Genomic DNA, 26,742 nt, shown 5'->3' on the forward strand with positions numbered 1-26,742 from the left:
CTACGTAAAAGTTCCTTATGAGGATAATTTTTGTAACAGCAAATAAGAAGAAATGCTTTGATTTTATACTGTTTAATGCTATGAGAAAACTTCATCTTATGCGTACTAAACTGATGAAATGATTTTCCGAGATCAAAGGTGAATTCTGAGGGTTTTAAAATACATTGAAGATTTTGAAATCTTTTTGCAGAAATGAAGAATCCGTTTCAAAATTTTCCGCAAAATTTTCGTCAGTGGTTACAACTGCCCCCCCTCGGGGGAATTTTCGCCACTGTATTAGTAATGTTCCTTAGGGTCCTTAGAATTAAAAAAAATAGTTATTGGTCAACACATAAGTACAACAAATGGGTCCTGGGACCCTTAACCCTTTAGCACCCATGTATTTTTACAGACATAAATCGGATCTTTTTGATTCCTGTATATCAGACCGTCAGTGCAACACGAACAACTTATACGTCGATCGATTTGTAAGACTGTAGGTTTTCTGTTTACGTAATGAACGTGACATTTCTATGTACAGAGGAAAAATAATTGAAGAATATTTAAGAAAATTTCCTTTAAAAATGTCAATTCTCGTAATTCTATTACTTATTACGTGGCAATACTGCAAGCTAGGTAAATAATAAAATGTATTTATGTGTCCTATTTTATGCTCAAATTAAACTGAAAATTTCATCTGGATCTATCAAATAGCGGCAAAGAAAATGTATTTTATACCTTTCACAGGATTCATAACCATCGATTTTCATGGAAGTACGACTTTGTACCAATATTCCATTTTGTTTTTCTACCGAAAATAAGTTATATAAATTATTCTAATTGCTTTTCTCATTTGTTATATTATGACAGATTCCCAATACCGAGAAATCCCCCAGGAAGATTTTATAGTTTGTTGGTTCATGGTATAATAGAAAATATTTCTAAGCAATAATTTTACTGTTGTGCGGTTACATTATGTTCTTTTGAAAATATTTGGTGTTCTACAGTAAATACAACTTCCAAACATATCTGCTGATATGTGAAGTTACCAAAACCCTCGAAGTTACGCATAGTACATGTATTCTTATTGCAGATGCATACAGATAATCATAGTATATATAATATGCTGTAATATGCAGTTTTTAAATTGTCATCTACTAGGATGAATGAATTGATTTACAAATACAAAACTAGTTATAAAAAATTGTTGAAGATAGCGAAACAAAATTACAACTGTAGGAAGATTCTTCAGTCCAACAATAAAACAAAAGCAATGCGGAAAATAATTAAAGAACTCAACATGCAAACGCATAGTACCCAAAAGCATAATTTATGAGGGCGTAAAAATGATAAATCCAAAGGACATAGCAGCATCATTTAATTAATATTTCACAAATGTAGGACAAGCCCTTATTTAAAACAAAGGAACTAGTAAAACTATCTTAACGGAACATAAAATTTTAAAAAAGTGTGATAAATCTATATTCTTGAAACCAGTAACAGACAATGAAATAATCACCATAATATAACAAATTAAAAATTCGAATTCGGATGGGACGGATGAATTATCAAACAATTTGACAGAAAGTTGTTACAAATATCTAGTTAAACCATTATGTTATCTCTTAAATATTTCACTCGCCACAGGAACCTTTCCTGATAAACTAAAAGTAGATCAAGTTAAACCATTACACAAAAAGGTAAATTCAATGAAACAGAAAACTATAGACCGATATCATTGCTACCAATTATAGGTAAAATCCTGGAAAAAATAATGTTCAATCGGGTAATGGACTTCATTAATAAATATTCTATTATATCCAACACACAACATGGTTTCTTGAAAGGTAAATCTATACAGACAGCATTTTTTCATTTTCTAGAACCCTGCAGAAAGTTGCTGGATGAGAAAGAATTATCTATAGGAATATTTTTAGTGCTAAAGAAACTTAGTTGCTATGGTATTAGAGGCTTAGCAAATAAATGGTTTCAAACATACCTTAAAGATCGGAAGCAAGTAACTGAAATCACGAGAATAATTAATAATAAAATCCAAAAACGTGTATCAAGTGAAGAAATTATTAACCGTGGAGTACCACAGGGATCAATTCTAGAAACACTTCTCTTTCTTCTTTGTATAAATGATCTTTCTGAAAGTATTAGCAGTTCATGTGTGACTTTATATGCAGATGATACAAATATAATAGTTAGTGGGAAAGATGAAAGCGAATTAGCTTCAAACTGCCAAACGGCAATGAACCAACTTTCAAGTTGGATTAATAAAAATGACCTAATTATTAATGCAAATAAAACATGTGCCTTAAATTTTCACAATGGTAAAAGTAAACAAGCCAATACAACAACAAGAATAAATAATAAAACAGTTAAATATGTAGAAACTGCTACCTTTCTCGGAGTTAAACTATCTCATAATTTCAACTGAGAACCACATATAGAACATGTAAGACGTAAGTTAAGCAAACTATGTTATGCAATTAGATGCGTAAGATAAGATTAATGTAAAAACAGCTAAGTGTATATATTACTCAAATTTTCATTCTATAATAAAATATAACTTGATGTTCTGGGGAAATGCACCTAAAAGTATTGTCATCTTTAGGCTACGGGAAAAAAGTGCTAAGGATACTTGCAGGAGTACCATGGAACTCTTCTTGCAGAAATATTTTTAAGGAACTTGAAGTAATGACTCTTCCCTCAATGTATTTCCTCGAAATATTAATGTATTTGAAAAAACATAGTAGTGAATTTATTGTTAACAAAAACATTCACAGGTACAACACAAGAAGTAAAGAAGACATTCACTTCCATGCACATAAAACAAATATATACAATAAATCAGTTACGCAAAAAAGTACTCTATTATACAATCTACTTCCATCATATATAAAAAATCAGGTCTCTGTAAATAGCTTTAGATCTAAATTTAAAAGGTACTTGATAGAACAATGCTTTTACTTTGTTGAAGAATATGTGCAAAATAATTCGTATGCGTAAAATTAAATGTATAGTAAGTAAATTAGTAACTATCCATATGTAATAATAGTATTACGTTTATTATACTGGTATATATATATATATATATATATATATATATATATATATATATATATATATATATATATATATAAACTGACACGTCCAATTTCGTTGTATGACGACGAACGTATGAAATCAATTTTGATTATATTCTTTATGTTCTTGTTTCTTTGTAGGTTGATAATAGCAGCACATTCCTCCTGAAATCCACGTCATCTCAGTTATTCTGAAGAAGAATGGCAAACAAAAAGAAGCGTCAGAAAAAAAACTGCAACAAGAAAAGAGATTGTTGTTGACAAAAATCGAAAAATCTTTGTGATACACTACCCATAAAACAAAACTGACATGAGGTTAAGAAATTTCATCGCAAAAAGCTTCCACAAAATCTTTCAGGTAGAAGAACTGCAACAAGACAACGGCATTGCAAAACTGCACCGCTTAACATCAATTTGCAATCAAATTCCTTCAGAATACGATACAAACATGACCTAACGCTGGGACTACCAAAATTTTACAAAATTATCACAATTGCTAAGTCAGTCTGTTGAATCATGCGGGGTGAAAAATTGTATCCATTCCTGGTGGATAATTCGCCATATTTGAAGCATACTGCTGCACGACAATGTGGCAAGGATCCTGTTTAAAGAGGAATGTTTATTTTGCCAGAACCACGCGAATGGGGAGAACGAAAAAAAAGGGACAGAGTGGCTCATGGGAATCGCTGGTGACATATGTCACTAGAATTGCTGAACGTGCCATTAAAGACGCTGCTATTTGAAAGGAAGATGAATCATTACTGGTGCAGATTTGAGATATGGATCTTATATGAGCCGACATGAGGTACTATAACTTGTGCCGTAAGGACTATACAAGAATTGACTACTATCCATTTCATAAAGATAGGACTCGCGGTGCTGCCGTGATGTTCACTCAAAACTTAGATTGCATTGTCGTACCTCGTTGGAATTACTGGAATGTTGTCTTTTCAATACTTAAGACATAAATTTTCTTTGTACTGTGTAGTGAGAAAAAAATAGGAATTAATGAAAAAGTGCGTATTTTATAGTACTTTTTGGTAAATCAATGTTTATAGGACTATATCTCGGTAAGGAGATTACGTGAAATAATTTCCTGTGTACAATATGTAGATGCATCCATTAGCTGTAATTTGTGAAAAGTTCAATTTTCATCACCTGATACTTTTTGTGTAATTATATAAATGTATGACGTTCTGATCTCCTTTGCCATGGTAGGCAGAGAGACGTACAAAACAAGACGTACAAAACACAGTACGAAAATTTGCAATTCTCGCGTTCCAAATATTTGAAACTGTTAACGAAAAAGGGTTTAGTTGGTAGAGTATTTTTTTTAAATGTTTACTCCAACATATTCTCTGCGTTAAGCGGAGAGCCATGTTGCAGCCCAACCTTTAAATTCCCAGCCTTTAAATTAAATTAATACGGAGAAACAGCATACAGTAACTGGAAGTGCAGCAACACTGTCATGATGTGTTGTCGCGTTCAGGAAGGTTGTAGCGCGGAGCTTACTTCATAAGAATGTAATAGAAAAAAAAGCATTTAGATGTCACAACATTTCACAACATCTTAAAAGTAATAACAATGCATGTACGTATTTCAATGTAATCGAAATAAAACGTTGAAGTAACACATCCAAAAATATATTAATCAACTTCCCTTTCAATTCCGTCACTTGTTGACTCGCTGCTCCTGCTATCTTCCTGGACACTTATTAACAATGGCTCCATTTCTATCTGAAGATCTACAAGTATACACACTTTCCAGATTACGAACATGTTAAAGGGAAAAAAATAAATGTAGTCTTGGCAATCACGTGTTCACCCAAGTTGTTCTGCGTTCAATTCCCCTGCCAAATGTAAGAGAGAAGCACGAGTCCTTTGTTTTCTTTCAACGAAAGAAAACTATGCAATGTGTAGGTGACGAGGGCTTTTTTGCGTTTAATTGCGTCGCACTAATTATGTTTTCAACACTTCCCTTCGGTTCGTAGGCGTCAAAAACTTACACACTCACATCATATGTGTTCTTTCCAGTCAGACGGGCGAATGTGCATTTATATTTTCCTGAGTATTTCTTGTGCTATTTTATTGAAAAAAATATGAACATTCCTTCTACGAGCGGCGCTTTTACAGAAACAAGACGCAAAATTTTGAGCGATAATGAAATTGCAAAACTAATGAATGACTTCGACTCAGACTGTTGTGACTTAGGTAGTAATGAATAGAAATGACATTGATTATTCTGTGCTCAGTGGCGTATCCGGGAGTGAAGAGTAACTCTTTCAAGTAAACCTGAGGTTGCGAAGAAGAAGAAAGAAAAAAAAAACTTGTCGTTCTTATTCGAAGGCAGATTCTGATGTAGAATAAAAAACTCCTGTTTAGTAGTGCTTTGGGAATTGATCAAAATGCTGGGCTATCTACAGAGTATTCCCTATATAAAGTGTCTCAGATGTTTTTACCGATGAAGTTTTATAGCAAAAAAAAAAAAAAGTTGTTGAATTTTTAGTTTAACGTCCCGTTCAGCAGCGAGGCTATATGAGACGTGGACCTACTGATTAACGTGGAATTCAAACTACATTAGCTCCCGCCGGGAATAGTAGAAAAAGAAATGAATCAACACGCAAACAGTAGATTGAGAAAAACAAAAGTCTTTGTTTTCTAAGTGAAAGCGTGTTAATTCATTTGAAAACAGGGTTGGCAAAAACCATAGATTTTATTGAAAAAAACAAAAAAAACTTTTTTTTGTTTAAACCTTTTCTCTTTTTTTGGTTTGAACCAGGTTTTCTTGGTTTAAATAATTTGTTCTATGTATTTATATTACATATGGACAGAAATAAGCTTGTTTCACCTTGGTGTTATTATGCAACAACAGGGTTATGCTGGAAGGGGTCACATAAGCTTAAAGCGGAATCAAAACCGCTTCTCGGCTTACATCCAAGAGAAACTGTCCTCCATTTGGACTCGAAACCGGGACTCATTGGGCACAAATGCGATGAGTCTGCCGACTCACTCACGAAGGACTCTTGATAAAAATACGTTGTACTAATCTTTACATACTTGGTAATATAATTGTTGAGAATCATTTCAGAAGGACAAAAAGATAAAGTTATAGAATTATATATAAATCGGGAAACTCCCGCCTTGGCCACTGGGAAAATCTTGTTATTACTTTAGATGCAAAGCATCCCGTTATTGCTTTGCATATAAAATTTTAACGTCAACGTATCATAATCAATATGCTAAAACTGAGGTATTAAATTACAAATTTAGTATGTAGATATCATTCAATAAAATTAAAACAAATCTAATCCAAGCTAATGTTGAAAGCTACGTAGGCAACCGATAAATTTTGCCAATTTCTATCAATATATTTAAGCAACCTTGTCTTCTTTATAAAAGAGGCATTCAGGCAAGCAGAAATATACAATTTAGTTTCATTTCGTATGTTTATGCTTAACATTCTTACGTAATACCGAGGTTGTCAAAAAAGACTCGCGTAAAGTGACATCCGAACCGCTATTGATTTACACTTGAAAGCGACTGAGAATTGAATATGGGACACCTTGATTAAAAGGTGAAAAGGAGATAAAACTAGTGGAGATGGTTTGATATGTGGAAACGTCACCATGAAGTTCAGGATTTAAAGCATTTTTCGTCCCTTTCATTTTTCTTTTTCTTTTCAAGTTTAAACCAGTCGTTTTTTTTTTTTAAAAAAAAAAGCTGGTTTAAACCAGCCAACCCTGTTTGAAAACAAGAAAATTTTTACACTAATTATACACATGTACCTTGTACGGAAGCCAGCTTTACGCATTTTTACAAATCAACTACGCAAGAGCTATTAGTATGTCTGTCAAATAGTGGAAGAAGCTGTTTTTTCTGCTGTTAGACTTATCACATGTCAATGCTCACATACTGTACAGGAAAAAAGCAGGAAAATATATCGCACTTCGAACTTTTTATGCGAACGTAACAGAAAAACTGCCGCATTCAGCAGGCATTGAAGTACAGGGACCATTCCGGTCTTCACCCGCTGGAAGGCTGGTAGCAAGTGGCATTACTCATATAGTTCCCCCAATATTTGCATATCCTAATAGAGTAGGACAAAGTGTGTAGCATCCGCACGGTGAAAGGAAGATTTTAATAAAATATTAGCGTTTATTGTCTGATATATGAAGTTGAACTTTGCGTGGGGAAGTGCTTCGAAATGTGCAATACCGAAGAGAAATACTGGGACTCCTAGATCTGAAAACAGATTTCCAATGAAGTGTAAACTCAATATTACATATCAACTAAAATTGTATCATAATAAACTTTGTGAGTGTATTTGTTTCGGTGCAAGCGTATTTTATACTGCGTGCAGTAAGTGGAAAAACTGACAAAAAAACCAAAATTTCGAGAACCATCACATGCAAATCCAAACAAGATAAATAGTTCGTTTCTCTAAGTTGAAACAATTGGCACGTTTACTATATATAATATCAATTTTTCAGAAATTGGTTTAAAATCTTTGGAGATATGAAATTTTAAAAAATACCTCTGCAAAGTGCTAGACAGTGTGCGTGACAAGTTTCAATACCTGTTGGGCTAAGAGTGTACACGCGCCAGGAAAATGTGGAAACGTAGGACTCGTAAAAACTGCGATAGCGAAGGGCGCAGAATAGAGCAAATAATAATGAAACATTTATCATTGTTTACCTTTTAAAACAAATCGAAACAGTTTGATTGAAAAAGGTACTTAAAGATCTTTCTAAAAGTTTCTTCAAAATGATAATACACCGCACCAATTCAGAGATAATGAAGTCTCATTTTTTACTAAATAACAAGAAAATTACTACGTGCTGACTAATGAAATTTTCAGAACTTTCAGGTAATAGATGCACCTACATATCATGACAGGAAATTATGTCACATGATATCAATATATAGTCGTATACATATTAATCTACCAAGAAAGCGTGATAAAATACAAACTTTCTCATTCGTTTTTTTTTCTCACTACACAGTACAAAGACAATTTTTATGTCTTAAGTATTGAAAAGACAACATTCCAGCAATTCTAATGAGGTACGACAATGCAATATAAGTTTTGAGTGAACGTGAGGACAGCACCGCGAAGTCAGGGGCCTATCTTTATGAAATGGATAGTAGACACAAACCTAGTGAGAATGAAACATTCAAAAAATGCTTACAGGTCACATGAGAAAGCTTTTATGCACATTTGTGTATATATCCAGCAAACAGGAATTCAGTGTAGAAATTTCACGTTCTATCCGTTAATGTATGTTCAAGAAGATCCAGACAGTGTTAATCAGGAATGTAAGATGTGTAAACTGAAAGAGAAGTTGCTGAAACATTTCCCACGTCCGCTATAGTTCGTTATTTTTACCAGATCGTCGAGGTGAATTGCTTATACAAGAATTAATTTGTTAAAATCGCAGTCCGTGCAGTATGTCAATAAGTGTTTTGGTTATTGAAGGAGCTTTACTGTTAGTGAGAGCTGTTCTTAATCACCATTGACAGGTGTGTGTTCCTTTGTGGCCGCCCACGATAGAAATGTTACGTTTCAAGAGCTCAGATGTATCTTATCTCCTCATGCAGTTTAGATCTACCCTTTTAACAGGAAGTGATATGGACGCCATTCCTCGGAAACTATCCCATCAAAAGGGCAGAACACAGATAAATCTTATAAGACTGATGGCTGGAGGTCATCACCACTTTCGACGACACAATCATACATTGTTGTTTCTAACTCTAATATGTCTGGATATGAAGAGGAGTGGCCCGTACAGTTGAATAATTTATCAATTCTTTACTGATTGCGAGATGCATGTTATATCTAGCATACGTTTTAACATCAAAAATATCCATCTCATATAGCTGAACAAACATCTTGCGCTAAAGATTGGTGACACGGGTTTTCCAAAGACTTGTGCCTGTATTACTTGCAGCTAAAAGGATAAATATAAACTAAATAAGGAGATGAGCTAAGTCTAAGCTCTTGGAGTGTAGTATTTTGGCTATGGGCGACCACGAAAGATCGAGGTTTGATGGTAATTAATAACGGCTCACAGTAATAGGAAAGCTGTTTCAATAGCCAAAGAAATTTCTGACGTGCGTGCGCACAGTCCACCTTAGTAGTACTTGGTCCTGAATCTATCCAAAAAGGGGGGTGGTAAACACAATAGAAACCTATTGTATTTGTAAGAGAGAAGCACCAGTGGGTGGCCCTGCAGACAATAGGTAGAGAGTATAGTTGTATAGAAATACACTATTGTTTAAATGACATATGATGAGAGGTAATGGTTGTTGTACTATTGTATGTATAGTAGTGACACAAAAGAGAATAATAAAAGATGTCAAAGTTGTAAAGATAAATGATTTAAAAAAACCTTGGAAACTTGTTGAACAATGCTAGCTTGTTATAAAGAATAATAAAAGAGAAACCTTGCAGGTGTATGTAAAGAATAATAAAAGAGAAACCTTGGGAAAATTAACGAACAAAGGATAGTTTGTTATAAAGAATAATAAAAGAGAAACCTTACAGCTGTATGTAAAGAGAAACTTTGCAGGTGTATGTAAAGAATAATAAAAGAGAAACATTGGGAAAATTAATTGAACAATGCTAGCTTGTTATAAAGAATAATAAAAGAGAAACCTTGTAGTTGCATGTAAAGAATAATAAAAGAGAAACCTTGGAAAACTTGTTGAACAATGCTAGCTTGTTATAAAGAAATAATAGAACTATAGATTTAAAAAAAAACATTGGAAACTTGTTAAACAATGCTAGCTTGTTATAAAGAATAATAAAAGAGAAACCTTGTAGTTGCATGTAAAAAATAATAAAAGAGAAACCTTGGGAAAATTGAAGAACAAGGGTATAAAGAATAATAAAAGAAACCTTGCAGGTGTATGTAAAGAGAAACATTGCAGCTGTATGCGTTAAAGAATAATAATTTAGGTGTTGAACAATACCGGATTGTTATAAAAAGATTTTTAACCCGGCGGCGGAAACGCGGACGCGGCGCGAAAAGGCGCGGGCGCGAACGGTTGGGCGTGGATGGTAATAAATTTGAAAATGAAGTAAAAGAGAGGACGATTTACCTTGAATGTATATATGAAAAGAATTTTGGGATTTTTTGTTAATGTAAAGAAAAGTTTTTATGTTTTTTGTATTGTGTTATTGACATGTTTAAATATTGTTTTGAAAAGGAATAGGTGACTTGTATGAACTTGATGGTACTGGAGGACGCCATCTTGTTTGTTTGAACTGTTTAAATACGAGAGTTTTGGAAAATGTATGTATTTTAGCTATGGCTGCTATACAGAAAGAAGATTTTGTGTACGCGGATGAAGAGACGTTGTTTTCTCCGCCATGTGTGGAGAATAACCCGAAGACCGAGAATAGCAATTTATCGGTAAACAGCAGAGCAGACTCTCCAGACAGTGTAAAAACTATTTATTTATCATCATCTTCGGATGATGATATTGAAGAAGATGAAGAATTTGTGGGAGGATCACCATCGTTATTATCGAGGACATCAAGGTTTTGGAGGTTGAATTGCCGCTGTAATAATTATAAAGTGGACATGAAGTGCATTGTGAAATCGATTAAAGAGTGGGAAACAGATAAAATGTTAATTTGTAGCGGATGTTATGAAAGTGTTAACAATCAAATGGGCGATGAGTGTTTATTCATGACTGAAGAAGAATTGGTGGAACGTGCCATATCAACTTTAATAGATATAGAAGTTGAAGAACTGTTTTATACATATGCCAAATCGCATATAATAGGCATATGTACTCAAGAATTGTTTTATGAATTATACTATGATTTGGTTGAAGAAAGGGATAAGACATTTTTAAGTGATGTAATTGAAATTTTTAGAATGAAAGACAGAAAACATGTGTGAACTGAACTACAGATGAAAAGTGAACCTTATGTTTGTGTTTGTGTAAAGACATATAAAAGTGAAAGAAAGAATTAAATTTTAAACTTTTAACTATATATGTATACATATTACGTATTTTGAAAATAATTTTTTGTGTATCGTATAGTGAACAACATATAAGTGCATACTTACGTTTTAATAATAATAATATTTCTTGTGAACAATGTTTATTTTATTATGATATTGGAACTTTTCCTGTAGAATATTTATCCAATGATATAACTTTGAATGATTTATTTGAAGAACATGATAGTGAAATTTTAAGTATAAACTTTACACGTAAAATGAGTGAACACCGAATTTGATGTTACGTTTTTTGTTAGAAAACAAGATACAACCTTTTATTGTAAAGGTGTAGAAAAATCACTTGGATTAAAAATATTTTTGTAATATCTAAAATTTTTTATAACATTAATTGTATTGTATACAAAGAAGAAATAATAATTATTATTATTTTATGTATTGAATGAAAATAACATCAAGTTTTTTTTTGTTAATGTAATTTTATTGTATTGTATTGTGATGAAAATATAAAGAAATAAACTTATGCATTATAATAATTTTTGTTGTTTTTCTTTTTAAAATGGTTAATGAAATAAATAATTAGAAAAATTTGAAAATGATTGCAAGTAACATTTGTTTGATATTTATTTTCTTTTGCATTTACTTATATTATTTTACAATTAGTATTGTTTCACACGTTTGCATTTTTTAATTTTTCATAATATTATTTTACATTTTAAGAAAATATTTAAAGATAAATAGAAATAATAATAAAATATATACGTATATAAAAGTTTAATACTTAAATAATTTATGTTAAAAAGAATTGATTTTTGAAAATACTAAATTACTTGAACACTTTGTATTGCCGTGTTAAAAATTGCAAAGAAAACTTTATATTTGTATTTTATTGTTTGTTTTGGATAAACTTTTTTTTTGTATTATGTAGAAAATGTTTGGAGAATTTGTTTTACTAACTAATTTTTTATTTTTAAACTTACATATTATTATCAGAATTGTTTTACGAAAAGTATTTATTTAACATTGCGTAATAAATTACACGACCATGTTGTGTGAACTAATAAAATTGATTTGAAATAATAAAATGTGCAAAACATATATTAATATTTAATGTTTTGGATATACAACACAATTTTATTTTGTTTGATGTTAGTATACTTTAAAAATACATGTAAACATACATACATACCTGCATAATGAAAAGTAAAAAACATATGTTGCAGTTGGAAGCTCTGTTAACCAATGGAAACTATGTTTACCATTGGAAAGTAAAATACCAACTTATAACACGCATGCGCAATCGTTAAAAGTTTATACGCATGCGCAAATTTATTTATGAAAAGGAAAACACATAATGCAGTTGAAAGCTTTGGTATCCAATGGGAAGTAATTACAAAGTTTGTAATACGCATGCGCATTCGTTAAAAGTTTATACGCATGCGCAAATTTATTTATGTATACACAGGAACAATATTTAAATAGTATAGTATTTGTGAAGATGTGTAGTAGAAAAGTATCCCATTCCGAGTATATTTCGCCACGAGAAAAAGAACTTAAACTTGTTAATAGGAAGAAAGTTATTTGTGAAGTGAAATTATTATATCCTAATGAAGAACATTGTAATTCGTTTAGAAGATTTTATCGAAATGATGATGAAATACAATTTGAAAAAGTGTATCCTAATACAGATATTGAAATTCGTGAATTAGATATTGTAAACTGTAAGTGCAATCGCTTTAAAGTAAGTAAGTTGTGCATAAAAGAACTTTTTGAAAATTATAAACTGAATGAACCACTACTTTGTTGTGCATGTTCATTAAGAATACCAGATGAGCGCCTTCATTTTTGTTTATTAGCATATAATAATCGATTGAAACGTGCTGTGTGGGAATTTGTAATTAAGAAGACAACTCGTGAGATAGTGTTTAAACTGTATTTGAAGAAACATTGTTTAGACGATAATTACAAACAAAACAAGACGCTTTTAAATAGATTTAATTTATCATATGAATCACTCACATTTTGTGATACTTATATTTCTGAGTTAGTTGAAGTGTTTTTAAAAAGTGACAAAAATGCCTACAGGAATCAGACCGTGTTTGTATAATTGCACTTCTTTTTTTGTAAATGAACAGTGTGTGTTGGATTGTATTTCAAGATGGAATCCAGAATATAAACTTGTATGTGAAGGATGTTTCGAAAACTCTCATATTATAGAACACCATGATTGTATTACTTGTGAATATGAAATGATGTGCTTTAATGCGTGGCGTGTTATGGTACGAGGGCGTACTTTTGATGAACTGTATGAAATTTTTTCATCATATCATGATATTGAAATAGATGATTGGACCTTTGTTTATATGTTATATAATATTTTATTAAACAAAAATTATGTTGATTTAATTACAGAGCTTTTCTTAGAAAAAGATTTTGCTTACAATTTTTATAATTTTTTTTTAATTTGTTTGATGTGTTAGTGATATAGGTAAACGAAGTAAAAGTTATACAATGTAAATACAATAAATTTGAAAACAATACTTATTATAATTTGAAATAGAAAATTTTAGTATGATGAAATTGTTTGCATGTATATGAATTTAAAATTAAAATAGAATATAACATTACATATTTATTTATATTATATACTTTGAAACAATTTTTTTATTTATATGTAATCAGTTTTAAATTATGTGAAAAATAAAAATATTATTTCTATAAAAGTATTTTTGTTATTTTTTATTTGATTTTTTTTTTAAAAATACCTAGTTTGTAATTATTGTACGCACAAATAGTTTGCATTGTTATGTGCAAACGGATTTAGTTGTAATTTGAATGCATTGGAATTTATTTTATATTTGTGCATAAAATTGAATTACATAATTATTTTAATATCATTAGGTAAATTATAAAAAATGAAATAACATTTGTAAAGAAAAAAAAGAATAAAAATAATCATGTTTGAAATACAGACATAGAAAAAAACTTTTCAAAGGAAAGTAGAAAAGAACTATTGTTTATATTAATACTTTAATATGATAACAAGAAATTTTTAACAACGAGTTTGTTTTTTAGTACACGCAAATATTGTTAGGACAAGTTTTTTACAATGACTTTTTATTACGCAAGAGAATAATTATTAATGAAAAAATAAGAAACAACGTTTACAAAAAGTTCACGAGAAATTATTATGAACGTTATTGGTTTATGCTATTGATATTTTCGTTAACAGTTTATTTTAATATTTCCCTAAAAGTATTACATTAGTGAAAACAAAAAAGATTTTTTAGTAAACATGTACTACAAATGCCAAAAGTTATAAAGTTGAAATTGCATAATACAAAGTAATAAAAATACTGAAAAAAGTATTGATCATCTGGTACCTAAAGATAGTTTTCATGGGGGAATGTTTTAATGCGTTGTACGAATGTACCAGTGAAGAGTCTATGTCATATTATGATGTTACCAGTCTTTACTCCTGGGTAATGGCACGTAAGCCGTTGCCTATAGGTAAACCTATAATATACAAGGGGCCTGACTTTCCACAAGTGCAAAGTATTCATGGATTAGTGAAACGTACCTCCCAAAGACTTATATTTTCCAATTTTACCATATACATGTAATGATTGCCTTTTGTTTGGGTTATGGAACAAAGTGACAACAAGTGTATGCATAATGATGCCGAGCGTGTGCTTACTGGTACATACTGTACTCCTGAACTTCATATGGCTTTAGATCTCGGATACAAAATTCTACAAATTATACGGATCAGAAGATAATTTGTTTAAAGATTATGTCAATTCCTTCTTAAAAATGAAACAGGAGTCTTCAGGATTTCCTAGCTGGTGCAAAAGTAAACAAGATCAAGAAAAATATATTGCAGACTATTATGAACATGAATGCATTCAGTTAACGGAAAATAACATTGAATCAAATCCTGGTCTAAGATATATTTCCAAAATATTTCTCAATTCATTATACGGCAAATGGGGACAAAGAACAGATTTATCTCAATCTGTAATTGTAGATACTCCAGAAAAATTTTTAAGTTATCTATGGGCACCGCAATATGAGGTACAAACTGTATTGCCTATTGGAGAGCAACATATAAGAACACCAAAAATAAAAACAAGATATGGAAATTTTCCAATGTTGTCCTTGCAGCCTTTATCACCTCTTGGGCGCGTCTAAAACTTTACGAATTACTAACAGCTTTAGATCCTGAGCGTGTATTGTACTGCGACACTGATAGTATTATGTTTGTGCAGCAACGTAATGAAAAGCCTCCACTTTCTTTGGGTTCCTATTTAGGTCAGTTAACTAATGAAGTTCCTGATGGCTGGGAAATTGATGCATTTATAGGCTTAGGACCAAAAAATTATGCCTATAGAATGAAAGAAGTTCAAACAGGGAAAGTAGATTATGTATTTAAAATTAGAGGAATAACTTTAAATCATCGTACACGACAAGAAATTAACTTTGATCATTTTTATCAACTAGTTCGAGATAAAGCTGAGAAAAAACAGTTACACAATCCAGGAAGAATTGTTTGTAAGCCGGGGTTTGTCATCGTATCCAAGTCTAAAACTAAAACACATCAGAAAGTTCAAAATAAAAGACGACGATTAAATCATAACAGTATTACTGACTATAGAACATTGCCATATGGTTATCAAAGTATCAAGTGCGTGAAATGATTGGTATTCTGTATATATGTAAATAGTAGACTGTCTAAAGGTATCATGATGTTATAATATCATCAAATATGTCCATAAGTTTTCCTATCCGTTGGTACTTCTACGTATATATAATGTAAATATCTTATTTAAATATGTATATCAATATACCAATATAGAATATTGTAGACTATATAAATACAATAAAGCGTTACAATTTATAATATTATGTTTTATTTCTCCAACAAATATTGATATCATACGAAGTATATGTATTCTATATAAGATAAAGGAAGAATACCTATGCTTCATATAAATGATCCTAAGTTGGAAATTATGTTGTCGGCATAATGGTTTTTACAAAGGAAAGAGCATCTTAGAAGTAAGTAAAGGATTAGAATACTGTTGTAGTGAAAATATATCTATATGTACATGGGTTATACCACAGTAATACCCTTTGTGCTTCAAATACCAGTAATGATCTTTGGTATGCTCACACATTTTAGTATTTTTCGAAACATAATTCCTCGGAGCTTGCTTAGCAAGCGATCCGGTGAATATTACGAGAGGTTAAATAAATAAGGAGATTGCTTAGCAATTTTTATATTTTCACAATCAAATTTAACAACGAGTTTGCACAGCAAACGAACCAACAAATAAACAGAGCTTACGCTGGAAGGAAACAAATAAATAAATAATGAGTTTGAGTAACAAACGATCCAACTAAAATTCCAAAGGAAACGATACAATAAAATATATGAGAGGTTAAATAAATAATGAGTTTGCTTAGCAATTTAAATACGATCACACTCTATGAATGTTCTGTTAAGAAAAAATAACAAAACCAGTTTAAACCAGTTTAAACACCTGTAGCAAAGCAAACAAAACAAATTTCTAGCACTACTAACAAAGGAATTTTTAAACCCACTAACATAAGGTACAAATTACATTATATTGTGTAATATTACTGTTACTAAATTTAAAATATGTTAAACCACCTGCGTACGAAATTAGAAAACCAAATGCGTTTGTGTACAATATTACAAAACGAAATGCGTTTGGGTACGAGACTACAAAACGAAATGCGTTTGGGTACGAGATTACAAAACAAAATGCTTTTGGGTACGAGACTACGAAACGAAATGCGATTGGGTACGAGACTACGAAACGAAATGCGATTGGGTACGAGACTACAAAACAAAATGCGTTTGGGTACGAGATTACAAACTGTGTTGTAGCCTATACAAGTAGTAGTGTTATACTTCATGTTAATATTATAATTATTATTTTGCACGGTAATTAAATTATATTTCATGCAAAGTATACGTATACTAAACGTGTACGGTAAATCATAATACATTTTTTTATGTTTATGTTCGGAACCGTTTGTGTAATACATGTATAATCATGTACACAAATTGTAAATAAACTCATAGGATTATGTTCGGCAATGTTCGGGAAACTTCGGTTAAGTTCGGAATTATTTGTGTGGTACATTAACCAACATGTACAAAATTCTAAATAAACTCTTAGGTTTATGTTCGGCAATGTTCGGAAAAGTTCGGTTAAGTTCGTGTTAACTTGTTTAAATTTTTAATTATTAGTGTTTTAAAAATAATGTATACTAGATTAATGCGAACAAAACACATTAAAATTCATCCGCCATGTTTGTTTCTTGAAACAACGCCACCTGTACCATAACATTCACATTAGTGTGTATAAGACTGTGCGTGTGTGTACATGTGCCATAGCAAGTTACCGAGTGTTGTTTGTTTTTTATAACCGGCAATACCCCGCGCAGTTTCCGGGCGGCAATATTTTACGCGTCCCGCGTCGCGAAAACCTTTTTCCGGGCGCAAATACCGCGCGGCGCGTACCGGTCGCGGTAAAAAAACGCGCGGCGCGCACCGGTCGCGATAAAAAACGCGCGAAAAAGGTATTTATTTTACTAATATCATTTATTTTACCTATTCATATAAAAATATATCTTTTAATAAGCATATTTCCAAAGTTTCAAAAAAATCAACGCCATATTGTTTATGCAAATTTATTAAACTTTTATTTTTAATTTACAATGTTCTAATCTGTATAGTAATGTTCGTTATGTTCTAACGATTAAGAAAATACCTTTCTTTTCTTTCTACGACCAATACTTGGCCGTCAAAAGCGAAAAAATAAAAAACTATACTTTTGGAACACACTGTATAAAATCGAAAAAATTAAAATTGTTCAAATGTATCATGTAGGGTGTCTTTCTATATAGATTTTGACCTGACAAATCGATTTCTGTTGTCCATTTTGTCCTACGATCAACCGTTTAGGAGCTATGCCCATTTAAAATTATTTTAAAGCTACAATGTTCTAATCTGTATAGTAGTGTTCGTTAGGTCCTAACAATTAAGAAAATACTTCTTTTCTTTCTACGACCAATAGTTTGGCGTAAAAACCCAAAAAAATAAAAAAAATATACTTTTGGAACACACTGTATAAAATCGAAAAAATTAAAATTGTTCAAATGTATCATGTAGGGTGTCTTTCTATATAGATTTTGACCTGACAAATCGATTTCTGTTGTCCATTTTGTCCTACGATCAACCGTTTAGGAGCTATGCCCATTTAAAATTATTTTAAAGCTACAATGTTCTAATCTGTATAGTAGTGTTCCTTAGGTCCTAACAAATAAGAAAATACTTTTCTTTTCTTTCTACGACCAATAGTTTGGCGTAAAAACCCCAAAAAATAAAAAAACTATACTTTTGGAACACAATGTATAAAATCGAAAAAAATAAAATTGTTCAAATGTATCATGTAGGGTGTCTTTCTATATAGATTTTGACCTGATAAATTGATTTCTGTAGTCCATTTTCACCTACGATAAATAGTTTACGAGATATGAGCATTTAAAGTTATTATACGGAAAAATCTTAGTCTTTTTGCATCAACGCCACCTATATAGCAACACGTGTCAGTACCACACATGCTTTTGTGCAGTTAACATCAAATCGTATCGGTCTCGTGTTATTTCTACAACCGGCATTTCCTCATACGCTTACCGACAAAATCATTTTGTCGTTTCCCGTCTTTTTTTCCCGCCATATATTAGTGCTTCGTATGTGCTTCAAACATCAGAGAAGACAATTTGTGTTAGGTAAGTATCAAGATTTTAACATTTCTATACTTTACATGTACTTTTTAGTACATATCATAACATTATAATGTAGCTTTACATCGGTATATCTGATAAATCCATTTCTATTATTTCAATTGACACATATATTTTTAAAGAAAAAAAATACTCACTTAGAATCTTAATAAACGCGTGCATATACGCCATTGATATCAACAGATAAATTATTGGTATTCGTTTTCTCATGGCTTCAAAATCAAGCTTCTTTCCTTGTAAATTCCATTCCATTCAGCTAAGAATAAAAAAAGGCCTCAAGCAGCATTCAGGTTAACTACACCCCTCCCCTTCTCTTCCGCTCACCAGCGCACGTATGCATGCTTCCCTCTACCTCTCTTGCTCTTTCCACCAAACTGCCCCGCACCTCTCCTCTCCTCTCACGCACCGATCGCATTGATCCATCCTTGCACACATTCTCTTTCTCTCTCTCTCGCATGCACTCTTGTCCTTAAACTCCCCTCACGTCTCTATTGCTCTTTCCGCCAAACTAGAAGCAAAAACTGCCCAGCGCCTCTCTTCTCCTCTCACGCACCGAACGCATACACACACACACACACACACACACACACCAACACAAAAATACATTCTGTTTCCGCATCTATCGTTCGCGCTCTTCAAGTCAAACTACAAACAAACAAAAATCCTCCCGCCCCGCCAACCTCCGCTCCGATCCATAGCCTGCACTCAAGCAAACTTTTTTTTCCCTCTCTGTCTGGCTTTCGCTTTGTTATATGTTCCCGTTTATACTTCTATTGGTAGGTAGGTAGATAACCTGTCCGTTCACTATGGTATTCTTCTCGTTTAAAATTGTAGGTAAACCTTCATGAAAACCATTGAGGAAATGCACAACATTTCCGGTTTGCGTATTTCTATCTTAAATTTGCCGTAACAACGGTTCTATCTGACATTTGTCCGAAAAAATGTACGTAAGATTTCCTTTTTTTTAAGTATCATACATATTCAGTGGAGTCTTGTACACATAATGATTTTTTATGCCATATTTTTCAAATTAATCTATTAAAATGCAGCAATCGATAAAATATGGAAATAATCGCTAAACTGTGAAACATAAAAATCCCCTGGAAATTATAAATTATATATCAAAATTTTAAGTAAATTTTGCAGTTAGAAACAAAGTTGGTCTCGATCTTCATTGCTCCTTCAATCAAGATCAAAATACGTTACCAATACATGTGTTATAAAGCTTCAATAATGTTTTTAAGGGGGACAAACAAAATTATTTTAAAAAAAAACGGGTAGCAGAAAAGAGGTGAATTTTATTTAATTTTTTTGTTCTTAATATTATTATTATTTTCATTGCATATAAAACTAACTAACTAAGTCTATGACCTATGGAACCCAGAGGTTCACATAAGGTCTTCACTAACTTTTATCCATACCCAATTGTATACAATTTGTACTTTGCCTATCCTATTTTTACAAAATTCATCTTAATATTTTCCTCCCATTTGTGCATAGGTCTTCCTAACGATCGTTTTCCTATAAGTTTACCAGTCAAGACTTTGAAAGCGTTCCATTAAATCAATATGAACTGTTTACCTAACCCTCCTAGATTTGTTAACCCTAACAATGATGGGTAATCGTATAAACTATGTAGTTCCTCAATATCAAGCTTTTGCCAATCCCCATTCTTATTCCTCTTGGCTTGGAATATTTTTCCTAGAATTCTGTTCTTAAATACTTCCCTCAGAGTAAGAGATCATGTGTGACAACAATTTGAATGCATATAGTTTACGAAAAATTGTCTTTTTTTTCTTCATATGAGTATAAAAGAAAAAAGTAGAAGGAAAGTAATGAATAGGAAGAATAAGATAAGCATAATTTTTTTAAAAAAAAAACAGACGAGTCAAAATTATTTTCCAGGTCTGTCAAATGTATAATAATAATAATAATAATAATAATAATAATAATAATAATAATAATAATAATAAATATTTAGATAGCTGAGCTGGATTCCAGCTTGCACTACCTAAAATTTGTCTTTTATTCATACATTTTGTAATTTAATCAAGTTCAAAAAGCATCTTTAGTCAGCAATTGAAAATTATATTTTCAGCAGTCTTCTTGTTATAAGGTTTCTATAGACTTTTCCCTGTAATTTTAACACCAAAACAATCTTAAATCCCTGTGAAACTAATATCCTTCGCTGGGTCTTTCATAAAAAAAATATACATTACCTTACTCCAGTCCATTTGTTAGCTGCAGTCTTTTTAGAATCAACCGGAAAACTGAAAGAAAAACCATAAAAAATGTTGTCGCTATAAAGCCTTCCAACCACCCAAAAACCATGTAAGCTTAAAACCTGATTTTTCTCAGTTCAAATTACCTAAACTAATGATATTGGAATTAATAAAACACACAACTTATAATGTCTAATCTAATTTTCTTTTTTTCCTTTTTATTTCTTATATTTACATTTTTTTCTTTGTGTTTTTTTTACAATTTATTCCCTTCGATATATAAATCTTGACATTTATTCAGAAATTGATTAAATGTATGTAAAACTTTAACATCCATCGCTACATTTAAAAATTTTTGTAATTTAATCATTGTTTTTAAAAACTCTTCACTTATTTCAATCTCCCTATTGTTTTCTTCTTCTTCCTCTTGTACCCCCACCTCATCTTGCATCACCTCCTCCTCTTCCTGTTCACCATTTTCATCTATCGTAGCCCGCTCCTCCTCCTCTTGCACATCTTCCATCGCCTCCTCTTCATGATCTAATTCATCCACATTCTCCTCATCCTCCTCTTCGGGATCTAATATAATCACATCCTCCTCCTCCTCTTCGAGATCCAATTGAAGCACATCCTCCTCATCCTCCTCTTCGGGATCTAATATAATCACATCCTCCTTCTCCTCCTCTTCGGGATCTAATATAATCACATCCTCCTCCTCCTCTTTGAGATCTAATATAATCACATCCTCCTCCTCCTCTTTGGGATCTATTTGAACCACATCCTCCTCCTCCTCTTCGGGATTTAATTCAATCACATCAAAATCTTCGTTAGTTAAATGAATAATTGCAATTTGTCTGTGGTGTGCCATCCTGCAAAAAACAAAAAATAACACTTATAAATATCAAATAATACTATAAAATTTCACAGGTTATATTTAAACATGCGTGCTGTTAAAAATATATCAATATAAGTATCACCTTATTTTTTATATCTCTCAATAATTCATTCAATCAATTATATAACTATCAGTAACAATTCACTGTTCTATTCTCAAAATAAATAGCTATTCTACATTGAATACTCAGTTATCACTCTTATACTTATTCGCTTAGCGCCTATAATTTGATCTGTCAAAGTTATTTCATTATTTACATATCAGTTCTTAAAACTTGGATCTTCAATACAAATAATGACTAATTATTTTTTATTTGTTCTCTTTTAAGCAAGCTGCTATTATTATTTATTTATTTATTTTCCATCAGTAAAAACTCTGGGGAGCTAAGTTCCCTAAATCATGTTTATAACGCAATTCACCTATATTTCCAACAAAAGTAATATTTCATTCCTTCAATCATAAACAATTTAATTTTTTCAACAATTTTTTACCTTAATTTTAAAAGTAACCTACATATAAATGTTCACAAGACCTTAAAAATTACCAGTTTCAAACATATTCTAACAAAATTACTTTGTAACCCTCCCAACAAAAAAATTTGTATGTTTGTCTCTCCCTAAATATTCAAAATATCAAATAACATACGTCCTTATTACGAATGTATCAACATATTCGTGTCATTTATATGAAATTCCACAAAAATTAAGCAAGAGTTTTTCCTAGCAAACATTCCTATTTACAATACTACCAAGATAATATTCAGTTATCATTACGTTTTTATTTTACTTTTCCTACACAAATCCTAAACTAATTTCCTCTAGTACATTTGCTTCATAGTTCTATTTTCTGCTTAAGTCATTATTATAGATATTTTGCCTTTAATACCAAGTCACTTGCCACAGCTAACAAGCTTGTATGCTCCACAGTCCTCCGCTAACCTTTTCGTCTTCGCGTATAATCTTTCTGTTTTAATATCACTCATTAATTGTAGTGTTCTTCGCCCCCCTCCCTTTCTTTCCTGTCAACATACCCTCTAGGACATTCCTTAACAAGAGATTTGGTTAACTAATCTTATAGTAAACAATATTATGTTCATATTTTTTTCGCAATGCTTCCGTTTCCTTCCACATCCTTAATTATCATCTTCTTTTACCCTAATTCGCATTATCGTGCAATATAAAGTGCTAAGTGTCATAAAAAACAATTCAATATTTTCAATAAATTAATATAAAAAAAACAACAAAATCCAGTTTTCCTAAAAACTATTGTCGTTCATAAGCTCCTACATGTCTAAGCGGTTAGCGTACGCGCATTTTGCGTGGGTAACCAGCGTTCGGTTCCCGGAGCAAACTCATATGGTTCCCATTGCACGTAAAGTTGTAGGTCCACGTCTCATATTGCCTCGCTGCTCAAAGGTACGCTAAACTCATAATCAACTTAACCCGAGTAAAATCTTCTTTATACCCACATTTTAAATACGGTCATTTGATTTTTTCTATACTTATATTTCAATAATATAATTCATGAATTTACTTTCAGTCTGACTAAATATTTTAGCCCCCAATGCTTTTATGTTTCCTGTATTTTTATTTTTTATTCTTTCGGACATAAGGGCAGTTACATAAAGCTATGCAAGAGGTATAACGCAATATATATTCCAAAAATAATAATAATAATAATATTTAAGTCGCAAGCACACTCCCTCAAATACTAATATTCCCAATAAAAAGTCCATATAGGTATTAATTTCAATTAAATTTAGGCATTAAAACATTTCTCTGCACGTTATTAGTTGAATCCATACTAATATTACACATGCAGGGTTTTCCCAATTCTTTAGCTAACAAATATAATTAGTTTTAAGACACAATAAATTACTAATAATAATTCAATTATCTCTTTTGCAAAATAATTATGGTACACTTGCACCTACATTACCAATTTTCATGTTATAAATGTTGGTGAGTGTTTCCAATATTAAAAAACTGCCATCGCCAAACTACTACATAATAACAGTGTGTTTAAATCCATGGCACTATTACGTAACCTTCTATCTACACGCAAAAATATATGGCAAACTACACTTTTCCAATTAAGATATCGGTGCCTTAAACGTAAAACAATTCAGTTCAATTCATCACATTCACTCAAATAATTTCAATTCCACATTATCTTACATAACATTGCTTTTGTTTTTTCCAATTCATGAATTAACTAAAAGTTTATATTTCATATCCTCTTTCTAATAATAAATTCCAATATTTATTAACGCCAGTTTGCGGTACCTTAATACTATAATGCCCGCCTCCGGTGCTTCAAATCTCTCATACAATCCCAATCCGCAACAAGTCAAATTTATGCTGCGCAAACACCATATGTGTAGGTTTTGTCGGGGTTGTCCCGCTTCCTCACACTTTCTATATACTTTTTCAAAAGCTTTCTGCATAAAACAAAACAATATAAAAAAATTCATTACTCATTATCATCATCATCATCTCCTTTAGCCTAACAGAAATACACAGCAAAGGTGTGCGCCCTACTTACTAGGTCACTGTAAAAAGGCATGTAAGTACTGCTATATCACATCTTCTTGTTTCGTATACACTATACAAAACCACCGTAAGCGTGGGTTTTCTCGCAATTCTTCCCTTTCCTCCCACTATCTCATTCCACCATTTCATCCATCTTGCATTATTACCCTTTAGCCTAACCCGCATAAGCGTAAAACGTCAAACTTAAAAATTTTATTTTCTATAGCATTTATAAACTTTTATCTTTGCACCATCTTTTGCTTTGCTTTCGTTATGTTCCAACGGTACCTCAATGTTATAACGCTCACCTCTGGTGTATGCAATCCCTCCTTCAATTTCCCGCAAATTAACTTTCTGTTAAACAATATTCTGTTAGTGGATTTTCCCGTTTCCTCCCACTATCTCATTCCAACAATTGTTCAGTTATTATTTATTTGCCTTAATTATGCGTTAGTCTTAGCGTAAAGGGCATAATTGTCACGATAAACTGAAATATTCCATTTTCTACGGCATTCATAAGCTTTTATCTTTCCATCGTTTCCTCATTTCTATGCATATGTTTCAACAGTACCTCTGATGCGTAAGGTGTTTTATTTAATCCCTAAACATGTAACTTTTTAGTGGACAACATAAGGTCCATGGGTTGTTTCACGTATTTCTATTTCCTACCACACTCTCATTCCACCGATTTTTCCATGATCATTCATTTCCCTTAATCACCCGTCACTCTTAGTCTAAAGGGCATAATCGTGGGACGTTAAACTGAAATATTCCATTTTCTATGGTATTTATAAGCTTTTATTTTTCCATCGTTTCCTGCTTTCCTCTCAATAAAACTAGGCTACACATACTATAGTCAAAATGTTCGCAACTAAAACTGATCTTTTCCAAAAAGTCAATTAGACATAATAAGCTCAGCAGTTTTCCTCTCTTAAGTTTAAAAATAAATAAAATAATTTATTTCTTACCTCAAATCTAAAAATTCCTTCAAAATATCTCCTAAAATCGATCCAGGAAAAAATCTAAAACAAAAATAAGAAAAAATAATTTAGTATAAATTCAACACCTCCTCCGCAAACACATAATATCATTCTCTCTCTCTCTCTCTCTCTCTCTCTCTCTCTCTCTCTATATATATATATATATATATATATATATATATATATATATATATATTAAAAGTTTAATAAAAATTACTTGGGTGGTTTACAAATAAGTTCTATGCTATTATATAAATTTAAAAATTAATTCCACCTCAGCTTTTCAATATTTCTCATTTATTTTTCTTAAAAGTCAACAAATAAAAATAAGCTCATGTTACAATTTACATTAAAAATGATATATTCGCACTTCAATTATCTATAAAAGTTAAGTTCTTTCATTATTTCTTTATAGAATAAATATAAAAAACAAAATTCAACTTACCTTCCAAATATAGATATTTCTGGTCAACTAAAAAACTCCTTTCCTTAACTATCACACGCAAACGTTGTATCACCGACTAAGCTCTAAAATACAAATAAGCGTGTTCTCCAAAAAAACATATTTATATTTTTTCACAAATAAAAGAGTCAAACTAACGCCAAACATTTTACGCTTTCTTTTTTTTCAAATCTTAGCGTCCCCTGCAAACACTTTCGTCCAATTACTGTATGTCTTAAAGCAAAATTCTTTTAAAAGGATGCCCCCTACAACTTCCCTTCAATACAACAGAAAATTTACGCAAGTATCTCTCTACAAACAATAAATTCTCACATAAAAGAAACTCTTTCCCTTAAATACAGCTTGTAGCGTCTAGATACTTCACAATAGCCAAAAAAAAAAAAAAAAAAAAACAATACACTTTTGTAGGTTCTGCAAAACGAAAACGAAACCAAAGGTTTGCCTTTTTCAGTTTTATTATCTTATTCACCACTGGAAGAGCTCTTTTCCGTCTCTCTCTGTAAGTATGGCACCATACACTGACATTTTTAAAACTAAAAATCTAACTTACAATCCAATACTAAGGCGTTCAGCTTTCGTTCTTGAAATCTCAGCTTCAATCACAGTTTACACCACATACATATTTTAGTATACACCCAATATAATCATGTTCTTTCACTAATATATTACATATTTATACTTTACGTTATACAATATTCCATCTAACGTACCAAAGGTTCAATCCCCGACCCAATCAATTCAACTTTATGGTAAACAAAGACCGTGTTCG

General features: G+C 31.6%; 2 protein-coding genes across 2 annotated transcripts in view; both read right to left on the reverse strand.

Moving 5' to 3' along the window:
* Men-b (NADP-dependent malic enzyme b, mitochondrial) overlaps positions 1–26,742 on the reverse strand; it is a 1,138,140-nt gene that overhangs the window by 572,307 nt on the left and 539,091 nt on the right. The window lies entirely within an intron of this gene.
* On the reverse strand, positions 21,288–26,298 carry LOC145662746 (uncharacterized). Its single transcript, XM_081728618.1, has 3 exons — positions 25,956–26,298; positions 25,499–25,552; positions 21,288–21,973 (listed from the first exon to the last, which is right to left on the reverse strand). Exon 3 carries the CDS (start codon positions 21,970–21,972, stop codon positions 21,361–21,363), a length of 612 nt encoding a protein of 203 aa, XP_081584744.1. The 5' UTR covers position 21,973; positions 25,499–25,552; positions 25,956–26,298; the 3' UTR covers positions 21,288–21,360.

Source organism: Thermobia domestica, chromosome 10, assembly GCF_964235325.1.
Source record: "Thermobia domestica chromosome 10, izTheDome1.hap1.1, whole genome shotgun sequence".
NCBI classification, from domain to species: Eukaryota; Metazoa; Arthropoda; class Insecta; order Zygentoma; family Lepismatidae; genus Thermobia; species Thermobia domestica.

What these genes read in the sequence shown, in the direction of transcription:
- LOC145662746 (XM_081728618.1), bottom strand. Translation starts at nt 21,972, where the DNA reads ATGGCACACCACAGACAAATTGCAATTATTCATTTAACTAACGAAGAT.